The 14,441-nt window shown below is 36.4% G+C and overlaps 1 protein-coding gene across 5 annotated transcripts in view; it reads left to right on the top strand.

Moving 5' to 3' along the window:
• slc4a11 (solute carrier family 4 member 11) overlaps positions 1–14,441 on the top strand; it is a 212,185-nt gene that overhangs the window by 121,929 nt on the left and 75,815 nt on the right. For 4 of the 5 annotated variants that reach the window (XM_038304653.1, XM_038304658.1, XM_038304655.1 and 1 more), the window contains 2 exons: positions 6,523–6,555; positions 10,870–10,951. In XM_038304653.1, coding sequence (XP_038160581.1) covers positions 6,523–6,555; positions 10,870–10,951 — 115 coding nt within the window. The remainder of the gene's footprint in view (positions 1–6,522; positions 6,556–10,869; positions 10,952–14,441) is intronic. The other variant, XM_038304656.1, reaches the window with a different exon arrangement.

Raw genomic sequence — 14,441 nt, 5'->3', positions numbered from 1 at the left:
GATATCCAAGAATACCGAGGATACATCAGACCCGTCCTTCAAATCGGGCAAAAAGAGGGAAGCATTTTAAGGCCGCATAACGAGGACTCTTGGAATCCGACCAGACCTCGGCGCCGCGCTATGACGTAATCGGCCTTCGAATCCGGTCTTCTAAGGATGCGTCCTAGGTTTTCGAACAGAGCACACATGTGTTACTACAGCCATTACCTCCAGAGGGACCAAGCTTGAGCAAAGAGGCTGACTCCATAAGAGCGCTCAAGAGATGCCAACTCAAGCAAGACAGGAGGGCATGTCTGCATGTATAGGCTAAAAGCCTGAGCTGGTCAGCCAAAATTAAAATTAAAAATTAAATGGACGAACATTGAGACGGATTACAAAGCAGAGAAATATGATGCCATCTTAATTGTCAGAAAGAGATGGAATGATAAACTTAAACAAACCTCAAAACTAAAGAAGTTAAATTCTGGACTCCATAGACAGAACTCTATTCTTAAGTGAACTTTGATGTGTTTATAGCTGCAGCGATTTTGGTAAACTCTTCTATTAGAATAGAAAACTAACTTGTATAATAAAATTTTATAAGAAACCCTGGATGGATAATCAAGCACAAAACATTGTACATGTATGCTTCCTGTCCTGGATTTGGATCTGATTGTCAGACAGAGTACCAAAAAACTCCAATATGTACTGAAGAGAGCCATCAGAAGAGCCAAGAGGTATCAGAGAAAAAAGCTCAACTTCTCTTCCACAGATGAAATCAGGAAAATTGAACTTTTAGCACTGGACCAGAAACACCTCCACCACAATCGGCTCTAAAGTATTGCAAGTTCCAGTATCATCTAGTGTCTCACTTATAAAAACTTCTATACCTGAACTCACTAAACTGAACTCACTCCATGCAAAGGTTGTGATATATGTCCCTAAAACAAACTTCTCAAGAAAATGCACAGTCCCTGGGCAAACACATGTCAGTATGCTCATATTTTAAATGGGAAACTGCAACACATTTGGTGAAATTGGGAGTTTCTGAATTTTATTGAAAGAGTAGTTGTTGCTGTTGATGGCCGTATAGCTTATTAGCCAACTTAAACTGCTTGGAGCCTTGCACTTGGATCTGTGTGCTTAACTAGGACCAGCATTAGACCAAACGATCAAAAATTGGTCTTCAGCTCTTTATGTGTTCTCTATGTAATTCTGTTAGTTGTTTTTTTTTTACCTCTGACTATTAATCCCATATGACCTTCTAGAATTTGTGAAAAACTCGAGACTTCAAAACTGGCAGATCAAAGGCTGAGATTTGGCAATTTATATTCACAACCTGAGCAAAACTACCTTCTTCCTCAATTTAAAATATGTTATTCAAGTGTCAACTGTTTAACATGGTCGGAAAACTCAACACTATTATCATAATAGCAGCCCATTTTTCCTAAGCTAATCCAGAGGCCCCTGTGATCATGGTTGGAAGCTTTAATCATGTTGAATTCAAAAGTTTGCTCCACAAATGTATAAAGTTTTTAAAAATCATTGTACCTTTGCCAAAAAAGATAATTGATCATCCATCTAATTTATTACTGTCCTGATGTTCTGACCTCAGTCATTATGAAGTGCTTCTGCCCTCTTTAAGGAACAGCCTGCAGTTCACTTACACAAATAATCTCTCTACAGAGGGTGCCTTCTTGTTAACTTTAGGTCGTTAGGTTTGTCTTATCTGTTGGATCCCAACAACTAGAATAGGTTGCTTTTTCTGGAATTTAGCTCGGCCTCTGTCTGAGACCTAGAGCCTGCAGTTGTCTGTCTCCAAAGATGACAACACAAAGCCGAGCAGTTTGTTTTTTCCTTTCTTTAATACTTTTAACCCGTGCCTGGGCAGACAACTAATTTAAAGTGGCGTTAAATTCTGATGATATTTCTGAAACAAGTCTAGCTTTGAACTTTATTGCTAAAAGTTAAGTTAGGGATTTTGAGCCTGAGTTTATAAGCATGCACTGCTTTTTTCGAATCATATGTTTTTTTGTTTTTGTTTTTGCAAACTGTGACTGTACAGCTGGTCAGCTAAGTTGGATAATTTTTCTTCTCTCTTATTTTTCCTATCTTATGACCTAGTATAGCTCATAGCCCATTTTTAATACATATTCCTAATCAAATAAGAAGAATTGCACAATAATGTACCTCCTTACACGTCATGAAGAGTCTTCCACTTCAGAAACCTAAGCGTTTAATAGTTGGTGTGACTACAGTGGAGTAGGGTGTTTACAATTCTCCCTTGTAAAACAGTTGTCCATGAGTGCACAAGATATTGTGTGGATAATATAATGTAAAGGGGAGAAATAGCCGCCTTTTTTGTTGTAACTACATCCTAATCCAGGAGGGGCACATTCTGCAAAGTCAATGATTCAATATAATCAGTTGGGTTTTCTTAGATGCAATAATTTTTGCCTTTCTTTATGATTTGATTTAATTACCTTTGTTCAGTTCAATAAGATGGCCCATGTTTTTAATTGGTGCTATATAAATAAACTGAATTGATTGAAATAGCTGTTTAAATTTTCAAAAAGCCCATTTTAGTCTAGTTTTAGTCTAACGTTGATAAGCTCTTTATTGGCCAAATATTATGAATGTGTGATATAGAGCCAACTGGATGCAAATGTCAAGATGTAAAATTTCTTTACTCCGCTATTTCTACAAAGTCCTTATTCAGAGTAGGAATTTTCACAGACTGATGGATCTGCAGCCTTCCCAGATTGAAAATGTAGAATTCAAATCAGTTCCACATATCAATCTGTTAAAGTAAATATAGTTATTTTTAAAAGGTAACTATATCTACTTTGAAATGCCTTAAGGGGGTAACTGACCCGAGTTTGAGTGGAAACCTTAAGTCCCATTGAGGAATAATACTTAACGGATGTAAAATTTCAAAAACACTTAAATATATATACTTCCTGTTAGTAACCTCTTAGAGATATTTTTCTATAGTCTTTGTCCTAATTTGAAATTACTGCAGCATACAGGAACTAATTAAGGCCTGAGTTCACAGTGTGATTAATTGTAAGGGTTTTGCCATACTAATTTATAAGTAATATAAATCCAGACAGAGAATTTTGTAAATAACTAGGTGAGGTGATAGAAATAAAGCCAGCAAAAATAATTTTCAGTTGGGGATACGTGTGATACAAACAACAGTCTTTAAATACCAGAGGCTTGCACAGTTCCTTTGCCGATCAGGTCCATGCAGCATATATTTTACTAGCTGTTGGTGGGCATTTCTTCTTTTTCTTTTTGTGCAGAAGCACAGCTAGACTTGTAAAAAGGCCATTTTTATAAGACGTTTTAAAGGAAGCTGTTCTCATTATTGAATGAAAATCCATCAGAGGTTCCAGCAGACTGAGCTGTGAATAAACTAAAAACAAACTGCTGATTGGCTCTGGATAATCCTCACATGTCTCCGCCGCATTGCAGAAGTTCTTAAACCAAATATTTATGGGGGGGGAATTTGTTTGGATTTGGATAATGTTTTGCATACAAGTTGTTGGTATGGATTTCAGAACATGCAAATCTATTGGTCCATCTGTGAGCTCCGACTTTATATCCATGTGAGGGAATTCTAATTCCATCCTTACAGAAAAACATGTCTCGTGGCTTTTTCTTTTTTCTGACTGAAAGTGAGCTCCATCCTCCACAGCTATGTTTTTCTGTGAATAGATTTCAAACATTTGTCTTTACACAGAAGATAAACTTGCATAATTACATTAGTGGTGTACTCACACACAAAAAACATATGTATTCTGTCTCAGTGTAACCACAGGTTCACCATCTGCCTCAAGGAAATGCAGCTCCTCATGCCTACTATTGCTTCAGATCATAATTGTTTTAGGATAGTCTTGTAATTCAGGAGGATCATTATTTCTATCAATTAAGTTATTTATGTACATATTTGCTTGTAAATGTCAAAAAGTAATGAAGGCTATTATTTTCAAACAGAAAACGCTTACTGTTAGTTTAAAAAAAAATAGAAGTCTTTTATAAGTCCTCCTATGTGAAGAGACCTTTTACGGGATGTATGGGTAAAATGGTCCTCTGAAATACAAATTTAGCTGAATTGACTTTAATCACGTGTCAATTAGATTTTTTTTTTTTAAGTCAAGCAGTAGTACAACCAGTGTGAGTGATTTTGGTTGAACAAGTCTAAAGTGCATTACAATAATATAGATGTAGGGGAAGTTTATTCATACAGCACATTGCAGCAGCAAGACGATTCAAATTGCTGTACATGAAAAAGGAACATAATGGGGAAAACACCCCCAAGTCTATATTGTATTAACATAAAGGTAATGTAAAAAAAATGGAAAAATTTGTTTAAAACAAATGATTTTGCTAAAGCTTAAAGAATATGAAAGAAAACTATTTTAAAAGTAAAAGTGAGCATTTCCACCTATTGATAGGTGACAATTAACTGAATGTCCTCTCCATAAGAGTAATAGAATAGGTCAAAGAGGGAGAAAACGCATGAAAAACAGCAGTTTTAGTAGCATAGAGTATCCCAGTGTTCCCCCTCCTCCATCTACTGCTATCTACTTCCTGCCAGGTGGCTGGAAAAAAAACATATTCTACTTAAATTTTGATCTTTTGAAAATTTCTGGGGTTATTGACACATAAGTTATATATACATTGCTGTTTAATTGTTTTTATTTATTTAAACATCCCTTTAAAAAAGGAATTAACATTAAATGTAATTATGTCTGTTTTGTTTTTGCGCTAGTTTTACATATTTCTTCATATTTGTAATTTATATAAAGCTAGTTCATATTTTTTGTTTTCCAGTTTTCTGCTCATCCGTCTTGCTTCCAGTTATTTCAAGTTCCTTTTGGACAAATAGAAAAATAAAGGCTAATTATATTTTATTCTGTAGAGGGATAAACTGAAACTGCTAACACCACATAATGTGGAATTTGACAACTTTGTATTTTTCATAAATTTAATGTCATCTTTTTTTCTAGCTAAAATTAACCATGGTGAACTAATGTTAAACCTTGTTGTAGAGCCATCTGTATGGAGTACATTTACCACAATGTCTACTAGTAAATGTCTACTTATCAAGACACCTTTGGTAAGTAGACATTTGAAAAAAAAAAAAAAAACACGTTTGTGAATTAGAAAAAAAAGACACTTTCCAGATACAGTATAACTTGGATAAAATGAGATGATCAAACATTTCTGAGAGTAACTTTGTTGTTTTCTCAGATTTTATCATTTCATATTGTTTCTTATTGCATGAATTTTGCAAAATTTTTATTGGTCAAGTTGTGCATCAATAGCAAATGTTTGTATGGTGCTGAAGTAAAGAAAAAGATATCTGTGAAACTCAATTTGAAAAGAATGCAATTCTTAAAACTCTATCTAAAAAAACAGCAGTAAAAAAATAAAACATTTTAAGTATATTAACTGTAAAAAAAATAATTTGCTAAAATAACATTTGGGAAAAAAGTTCTTTTGAAAATTTAAATAATATATGCTTATATAAAATTTGAGAAATGTCAATTAAATTAATAAAAGATATATAAAAAAAATATGAAAAATTTTGAAAAAAGGAACAAAATCTCATAGCAGCAATATTGGTTTCTCTTAAAACTTTTTCTAGTTAAAAAATGTTCAGCTTCATTTTCGGATTACATTTTTTTTTTTTTTTTTAACTTACAAAAGTAGTTATTTTTTTCTTTTTTTTCATTATTGTTGTTATTATTTAAAAATCTCTTTGTGGCTTGCGACAATATTGGACGAAAATTTACTCCATAAATCGATAGGATTGAATTAATCTTTCTAAAATGCCTTCGTATATGTTGTGATATGGAACTAAGTGAACTGAGTTGAATTGATGTTGGTGTTAAATATGTAAAAAGTACAATCAGTTTAGTTAAAATATTAAAGGGAATTCTCACTTTTTAAAATTCTAGTTTGCTTTTTTAAAATCGAGCAACTCGTGCTTTTTTAACTTAAAGAAGGACATCAACTTATGTATGTAGTTTTCTTTTTTCTCTCTCTCTGCTGGTTATCAGATCATTGAATAAAAAGCTTTTTATTGAAGCTCTGCATCAGTTGAAAAACTAAGGCCATATGTGTCATTTTCCTCTCATTTTGATCACTTTCTTGACATATTTGGGTTTCCTAGGATGATCCAAATGCAGAACTATCAATGATAAAATCCATTTTTTTGTATTAGTTCTTAGATAATCATGCAGATAAATCTCAGTCTCACCAGCAATATCACATTGAGGGACTTTTTTTTTTTAATAAAAAATATTTAATATTCATGAAGTAAAAGAGGGCAGGAAATTAGGCTTCTGTTCAGTAGAGATACGATGGTGTGCCTTTTAACCAGAAAACACGTGTTTTTTGTGTCTGTTTTGGTTAGTTTGTGTTGGAATATAATTTGTGTGTTTTTAAAAAGCTAAGAAACTGTTTACTGGTGACTGTACTGACTCTTTTTTTTTCCCCTCTTGGTTTTCCTCCCACCTGCTGCACATTCAGAGAAGTCTCAAAGTTTCGTTTTCTTTGATGACGGTAAGCTGTGTTAATTGGATGAAAATGTCAGCATCGGCCCCTGTGAGGCTGCAATCAGTGGCTCACTTCTTTACCAATCACCATCAGTATGCCATGTGTGTGTTGTTTTTTTTCCACACTCAGGACTGGGTTGACCTATTGAGTCATCGTATGATCACAGACACCAGGAAAATTTCACATTGTCACAAATCTGGCTCTTCACCTGACCCTTAAATCTGTTGCAGGTCCACCAAGCAGATTGATGGTCCATAACTTTCAGTTTTTTTTATTACAGAAACACAAAATTGGTTCCAATTGAACCTTTGCGTTTTGTCACATTACAACCACAAATGTCTCAAAGTAGCTCATTACTATTAAGTGAAAGAAACAGGATGTATGGAATTGTTTAGTCAAAATCTGGTTAAAATTTTGTGTGTAAGTTGCTTTCTACACACTCCATCCAGAAATAGACGACCTTAACTTTTTGCAGAGAATGGTTCATTTTAGATTATAGATCTAGAACACTACCAGAGACCCCATAAGAATTACTGCTGTTGTTGCATCAAATGAGGGGTTCTGCAGGCAGAGAACATGACACATATTATAAACCTCATTGCAAGAAACAACTGGCAAAAAAAAAGAAATCTGATATCCTTTTTGCCACTGCACAACTACGGACTAATAAGACTCAGATTCTGATCAAGTATTTTGAAGATTGTTGTTGCAGTGTAAAACATATTTTATATTCATACCCTTTAAATGTGATGATCCTCTTACCGATAAATAAATGACCCAGTCCCAGTGGCTATTTCATCACTATTTGACATCATAGCCTTTGGGCGGTGTGTTCTGATTGGCTATGATGGGCTATTACAGTCAATGTTCCATTTGCTTCTTCTGTGGGGAACACTCCTCTGGTTTAATCACCTTCTCTCACACTCAGAAGAAGCCAATCATGTTTTCCTTTGTGCGTGTTCATGTGTGTGTGCATGTGTTTACTGCCTGAGCTTACAATGGTTGAGGCTGAAGTCGATCTTTTTCTGTAGCATGGGATTTTTCACCTTTAGTAATAAGCCTTAGATCATAATAGAAAAGGTTTCTTTAGGTGAGTGTGCAGGTTTTTTTTTTTTTTTAAAGAAACACTGATCATCTCTGTGTTCTTTTGTAGTTGCACATCTCTATAGATGTTCTCCTTTCTTTGATGTTCAACTGGCAGACGGACCAAAAGAATTAACATTTGAATTACTGGCCTGATTTAGCATGTTTATGAATTCATCTTTTGCTTATTTGTCACTGTCGGCCACAAATAATTTACTACCTTATGGGATTTGGGAAAACAGCAATCTGGTTTTTTTACCCTCCAACCAAATTGCATGGATAACAAACTCAATGTTTCCACCAAGAATCCAGAGATCAAAGTGGGCTATCCAGCCATCCAGTCTTGCCTTCTTCACATTTATTCATTATTTTCTATTGAAGTTGGCACATTTGACATGCTGCGTGTAAGCATATGTGATCTTTTGTGTGTGTAGAAACGGCGGTGTTTGTATGGCACATACTGACGAAACCAAGTGGAAATCTTGACTTCAATGACAAGATTTGAAGAAATCTTAATTAGTCACTCAGACAGTCCCACCAGCAGTCAATCCACACACCCTGTACTTTCCTCAAGCATCAGCTTTTTTATTTAAAATGTTATTAGAAAAATTCACCCATGTGCAGTGGTTTGTTTATACATATAAACAAACAGCTAAGTTGTTTTTGATGGGATTTTATCTGAAACTCTCTGGCTAAGTTCACACAGCAGCCTGAAGTGATCAAATCCAATTTCTTTGCCCACATGCAACCTGTATCTGATCTTTTCATGGCAGTCTGAACAATACTGATCCGATTTTTTCCTATCCGACCCAAGCCACTTGGCTATATGATCCTGGATCCGATACGAATCTGATCTTTTCAAATGCAACCTGTGTCTGAACGGCCAGGTCGCATTTATCCGACCTGAACCTTATTAGTTTGTGTATTCTGTTTTTATACAGTTGGTGGTTTGTATTGTGGTTTTCCTTAATATTTTTTTCTATTTCTGCCAAGTACCTAAAATACCTCTGAACCCACCCAACATAGGACATTTTTTTACTCAGCTGTTCACCTACACCTCATGCCTAAAGAACACCTGTTTGAGGACAACAACATCCATACTCTGGCCAAGGAAGACACTCTGGTTTGAGAGAGGGGTAAAGGAAGCCATCTTTGTTAACCTGGGGAAAAAAAAACCTCAACAGGGGAGGTGGTCTTAGACATAACCTGTCAGATTGGAGGCTTAATGGTGTCTCACATAGATTGTGTTTTTCCCGTGGAGCTCTCCCATAGAACCCTTCTTTGCAAAGTTTCCTTCCCATCATTGCATCATGAATAGGGATCTCTTTGTGACTCATGAGGTTTTTGGGGATTTAGACGTTTTGGGTAAAAGATGTTGGAGTAATTTTGGTAGGTTTCCTGGAGAGTTTACAACTGTGCTGATTATTTCCAACAACAGCATTTTATCTGGTACTCCCTCCCTGGACTTACCTGACCAACATGCTGATTAATAGTTCTGAACTGGTTGTAGGGATATGCTTTGTTTGTTTTTGTTTTTTGTTTTTTTGTTTTTTTTGTCACCTTTTTAAATAGAAATAAAACCAAAAACGACAAAATCATCCCTTACAGAGACTGACTATATTAATGTAAGTCTCTGAGGTCAAACAGATGACAAATTCGTTAAAGGAAATCTTAGTTGTTTGAGTTATTGTTTTATTTAGCTTTATAGTTGGGGTTTAATTTTTGATCTGTGTGTTCTTCATGATTTGCAGAATTTACACATAAATAATGAAACAAGTTTACAAACATCTTTATCACTGCGAACTTTATTAATGTCTGCTTGCATCATTTTGTTGTGGAGCATTAGCCCAAGGTTTGTTGGTATGTAGAATCCAGTGACCTTGGTAAGCGCATTCGGTGCTCTCATTCTGTTTTTTTTTTTTCCACTTTCCCGTAACCTTTACTAGATTCTTTTCATCCTCAATCCCTCTTCTCTATTCCTTTTAATCTTTTCTTCTAGCGTTTGTCTGTCTCCATTTCCCGCTCTCCCCTCAGCTCATCCCTGACGTCAATGGGAAATTGGATGGTTTTGATTACTACTTGACTGTCAGGCTTACTGCTATTAATTGTATGGAATCCCAGTCCATCTCCTATATTCATATATTTCTCTGCCCTCCTTATGTTTCCGGTTCTCCTATTCATCTTGTCTGATTTTGTTCCATTATTTTTCTCTCCTTGTTCACTCGCTCCTGTTCTCCTTTACTGAATGTTTCGTTTTCTGTTTGTTTCTCTATTTCGTCTCTTTCTCCCTTTTCACACCGTACACTTGCTTCTTTTCCTTCTTGTCCCTTTCGTCTACTTTCTTAATTTTTAGCTACACACGCACACCTCTTTATTATCCCCTGCGCTCTTGCTCCTTGAGCACAGTGATACTGTTGTCATGGTGACGCCCATCATTTTCTGGCATGAATGGAGGATACTTTATTGATGAAATGGCATGGCAGAGGGAGAGAAAAGAAGACTGATGGAGAGGAAGACAAAGACGCACAGAAAGAAAGAAATCACTGGCAGAGAAAATCAGAATGATATGGAAATGATCATCCCCGCTGCTTATGATACAAAACATTTCCACCCTGTCATTTCCCTATTGCTGATTAGCTAAAGAGGATGCCATAAGACAAAGCAAGCTGGATGTTCTCAGTATATTCAGTCTTGCTGAAGAGTATCCCGCAAAACTTAATGGTTCATCATTTTTAGCACAGAAGTCATACTAGAGATTTCTCTTTTTAGGCAGCGATCCACTGCTTTCAGCTCTGCTCTGTTTAATGATTTATGCTGTGCAAATATGCCAGCATATTAAAGTGTTTTTCTTTTATCGATTTAAATGAATGCTGGTGTTCCCTAAGGTTGGATGGACATCCTTATTAGCCTGTGGTGGTCTAATATTTCCAAACAGTACAGCCAGACGTCACTGTTTGAAGCAGAAGGCAAGCTCATTAAACACATCCTATGTAGACGCCATATTAATAGCCTTCTGATGAGACACTACCTCTCTGTCCACAACATTCATTTCATAAAGCTGGCATATAATGAAATCAGAGGTGTATATTTTATCTCTAAACACAAAGTTACCATAAATATTTTTGAGTTTTTTTTGGGGGGGTGGGGGGATTAATTTGTGCCAAAAATAAAGATAGGTGGAGTCTCCTGAATGTGAAGTTATCTTACGCTAACATCTGTTTAACATCTGTCCTGCAGTTCATCTGCTGTCTGAGACGATCCAAGGTGTGACGGCAACAGCCACTGGGGTCCAATACCAGCAGTCCTGGCTCTGCATCCTGTAAGCATGTCTCTCTTTTTTTATGCCTGCAAGTTATTTTCTATTTTCAAACATTTACATTAAATTCATTCCTGGGTTTTGACGTATTTGAGGACAAGATGCATGCAAAACAAAGATTGTGCTTATTCTTTTTCTTAGAGCTTAAATTTTATCATTTTAAGTTTGATGCCAAAAAAAAAAAGAAAAAAAATTGTATGTGATAGCATGCATAGGGGACAACAGATGATTTTACATTTTTATCCAAAGGAGAGCCTTTCATAAAGTGAGAACATCTGTGTAAAGAGCTTAAAGCTACCATACTTTGCTACCATACATCAGACTAACCTATCTAAGGGGGATTTTATGTGACCAAATAAGCTAGTATGATATTGCAGCCTTGGAGATATCCAACTCTCACCAAAAACCTATCTGACCATATCAAAGGAGGGCGTAACCCTCTACTCTAAACCACCTGGTAGATTCGTCGCCTTTACCAGGGGAGACAGTTCATGTGGGTTTTGCCAAAATGGAGGCAAGTTTCCAGGCTTTCTTTTGGACAGATAAGATAACTTAGTACAACAGTGAGGTTTGTTTTGCTATCAGCCACCAAGTACTTTTTCTTCCCAGCAAAGGTAGCATCTTGTTTTTTTACCCTAGCTAGGACATCCTTTGATGCAACAATTATCACTTACTGTCATTCTCCACAGAAGTCATACTAGCTGTCAGCTATGGCTATTAGTAGTAGCTTATTACCAAATACTGGAAGGACATACAAGCTTTTGGCCACAATTAAAACTAGAATTATGTACTTCATCGTTCCACGTAGTAGTTAATCTGTGCTAAATGGGGAGGTAACAAAGCAAGCTTCTCGATTGTTTGCACTTTATTATGTAATATTAGATTATTTAGATGGGAGTAAAACTTACACCCTGGGGCTTTAATATTTTTTCTTCCAGGGTTGATCTTTTTTCTGTCAATTCTGTCCACCGTTGATGTCCAGATTCCTGATCCCCACAGCATGATGCAGCCGTTATAATGATATGCTGCTTATTAACAAGGGGCGTGCTTTGTTTTCTTACAATACTTTGCTTGAAGATTAAAGTTCAGACTTTTTTATCAGACTGGAGCACCATATTCTAGATATTTGCCTTGCTCTCTATGTCAAATTGACTTGTTATACCTTTATTTAAACAATGGGCATAAGGACCTGCTTCCACAACCAATATTTGACTTGTCAGAAGTTTCCCCTTCTAAGCAGTAGATCTTTGCAACTCAGAGTTGTGATGAAAGGTTCGGCTGCTTCTTTGATTAGTTTTATCCATCTCCTGTTTCAGTGTGCTGGTTTCTTTCTGGTATACCCCAATCCAGAACAAATTCAAAGCTCAGGATAATGTTTCAAATTGCCTGTTAGTTGTTTTCTTTGGTGCTTACTGTTTATGTTCTTTAAAAAATAAAAAAAAAATAAACTTCTCTACCTTCACAGGACAGCTGGGTTTATCTTAAAATGTAATTACACACAGGTGGATTTCAGCTATTAATTAGATGATTTTAATAAGGAAATTAATTTAAGACAATTGCAAAAAGGTTTAAAAAATTGAAAGTTCCACTTCCCATAAATGTGTTGCTTTCAAGGAATGAGAATGATCTCTCAAACAATAATGCTGTCATGTCTATATGGACTTCTTGCCTCACACATCCTAATTATCCAATTAGGAGTCAAAAGTGTTAATGGTAAATTGACTGAATTTTCTAGTCATGCTGACCACTCAATGCGCTTTACACTAGAGCCACAATCACTCAATCACACTCTAAGACCACTACGCAGATCGGTTGGCAATTTGGGGTTAAGTGCCTTGCCCAAGGGCACATAGACATGTAACAGGAGGAAGCTTGGATTGACCCTTTTGATTACAAGATGACCACTCACCCCACTGAGCAAATGAAAGATAATGCACCTTATAAAGAGTGTCATGCTTGGTAGGACAGCTTCAGTCATTTGTACAAGTGTCTCAAAACAGCACATTGATATTCAAATCACAAAGCTTTCTCTCTCGCTGTGTAATTATAATAAGAGCAAAGGAGGAAGTTTGCTAATATTGGGCGTGTTAAAGTCCATGCCAGGAAAGGGTCAACATGGATGAGAGATTCTATATAAGGTCGGACATACACTGTACAATTTTTTCAATGGTTGTACTCAGCTACAGCTCAAACTGTGCAATAAAATAACAGGGTTTAAATGTTCACAGCTCAGGATGTATGTTCTTACACTGTACGGCCCGACGCTCTGATGCGATCTACCTGCTCACACTGCATGTCCAAAAACCATACGTCAAACTCACCACCTAGAGATGGCGCTGGTCGGACTCATCAATCGGAAAGAAGAAGTAGTTTGCATGTCCAAACTCCGTACTTTGAACATACGCAGTGCAGAAGGTTCTGGTAAATCGGCTCATAGCTCTGCTTCAACAGCAGGATTTACCCATGAGCGCTGACAGAATGTCAAACATGTTTCATATTCTCCCGACCTTATGACCCCTGATCTGGCGGCGGTCATGAGATGCTAATCGCCCCTCATTACCCCCTATATACTATATAATGCAGGACGATGAGGCTGAAACTCGGCCGGCTGTTTCCTGCTAACTTATAGAGTAGATTTTGTTCCGTTATTGTTAAAAACACATTTTGTATTACTATCCAGAAAAACAAAAATGCAATCTAGAAAAAAAATTCTTAAGGTTTTGAGAGTAACTATACTGTTTTCTTTTTCATTTCATTATACAAATTGCATCATTTTCAATTTCCATTTTACAGATCACATGCTACTTCCGACTGGAGGCGAGCTTTCCTCTGGAGTGAGGAATAAAGATACATTTATATTGGTCTGCTGGCCATTAGCATTAACATCCTTTTGGTTAATGTGCATGTCAGGAACCAAGCAGTGAGGTAAAGGACAAAGGCGTAGAAAAAAAAAATGTACTAATAAACAAAAGAATAAAAATCAGAAAAAATAGGCCCAAAAGAAGATATCAACTAAGACAAATCTAACCAAGGACAACAGACCAGAACTGACCTCTCACAATGAACACAGAGCTATTCAAACACATAGGCTAGCCTACAAACAACAAGGAGGGGAGGGAGACATTCAAAAACCAAAATGTATTTTAAAACAGTGGAGCTTTGAGTGTCAGACAGATTCTCCAGAGTCAAGTCCCCCAGTGTCACCTGCTTGTTGGTTTCCTCCACTTCCTTGTGTTACTCCATATTTGCTCCTCCAGCTAGTTCTTTCAACCTCAGCAAAAGAAAAACAGTTAGTGAGCTTGAAATACTGTTCATAGCGTGTTTACTAAATGTGTGCACCCACATTAGCAAACATCCTAGGATAAATATGCTGTGTGAAACAAACATTATATTGACACTGAAATAGTTGGAGGAACCTCCACAGTTGCATATCAAGAGCAAGGACGTGTAATGGCCTTGAAGTGATTGCTGTGTCACACAGTTTGAAAAGAAT

The sequence above is a fragment of the Cyprinodon tularosa genome, unplaced genomic scaffold, assembly GCF_016077235.1.
Source record: "Cyprinodon tularosa strain WSP-4 unplaced genomic scaffold, ASM1607723v1 ctg54, whole genome shotgun sequence".
Classification (NCBI taxonomy): Eukaryota; Metazoa; Chordata; class Actinopteri; order Cyprinodontiformes; family Cyprinodontidae; genus Cyprinodon; species Cyprinodon tularosa.
Note: the sequence above shows the minus strand (reverse complement) of the source record. Positions and strands in the feature narration are given on the sequence as shown.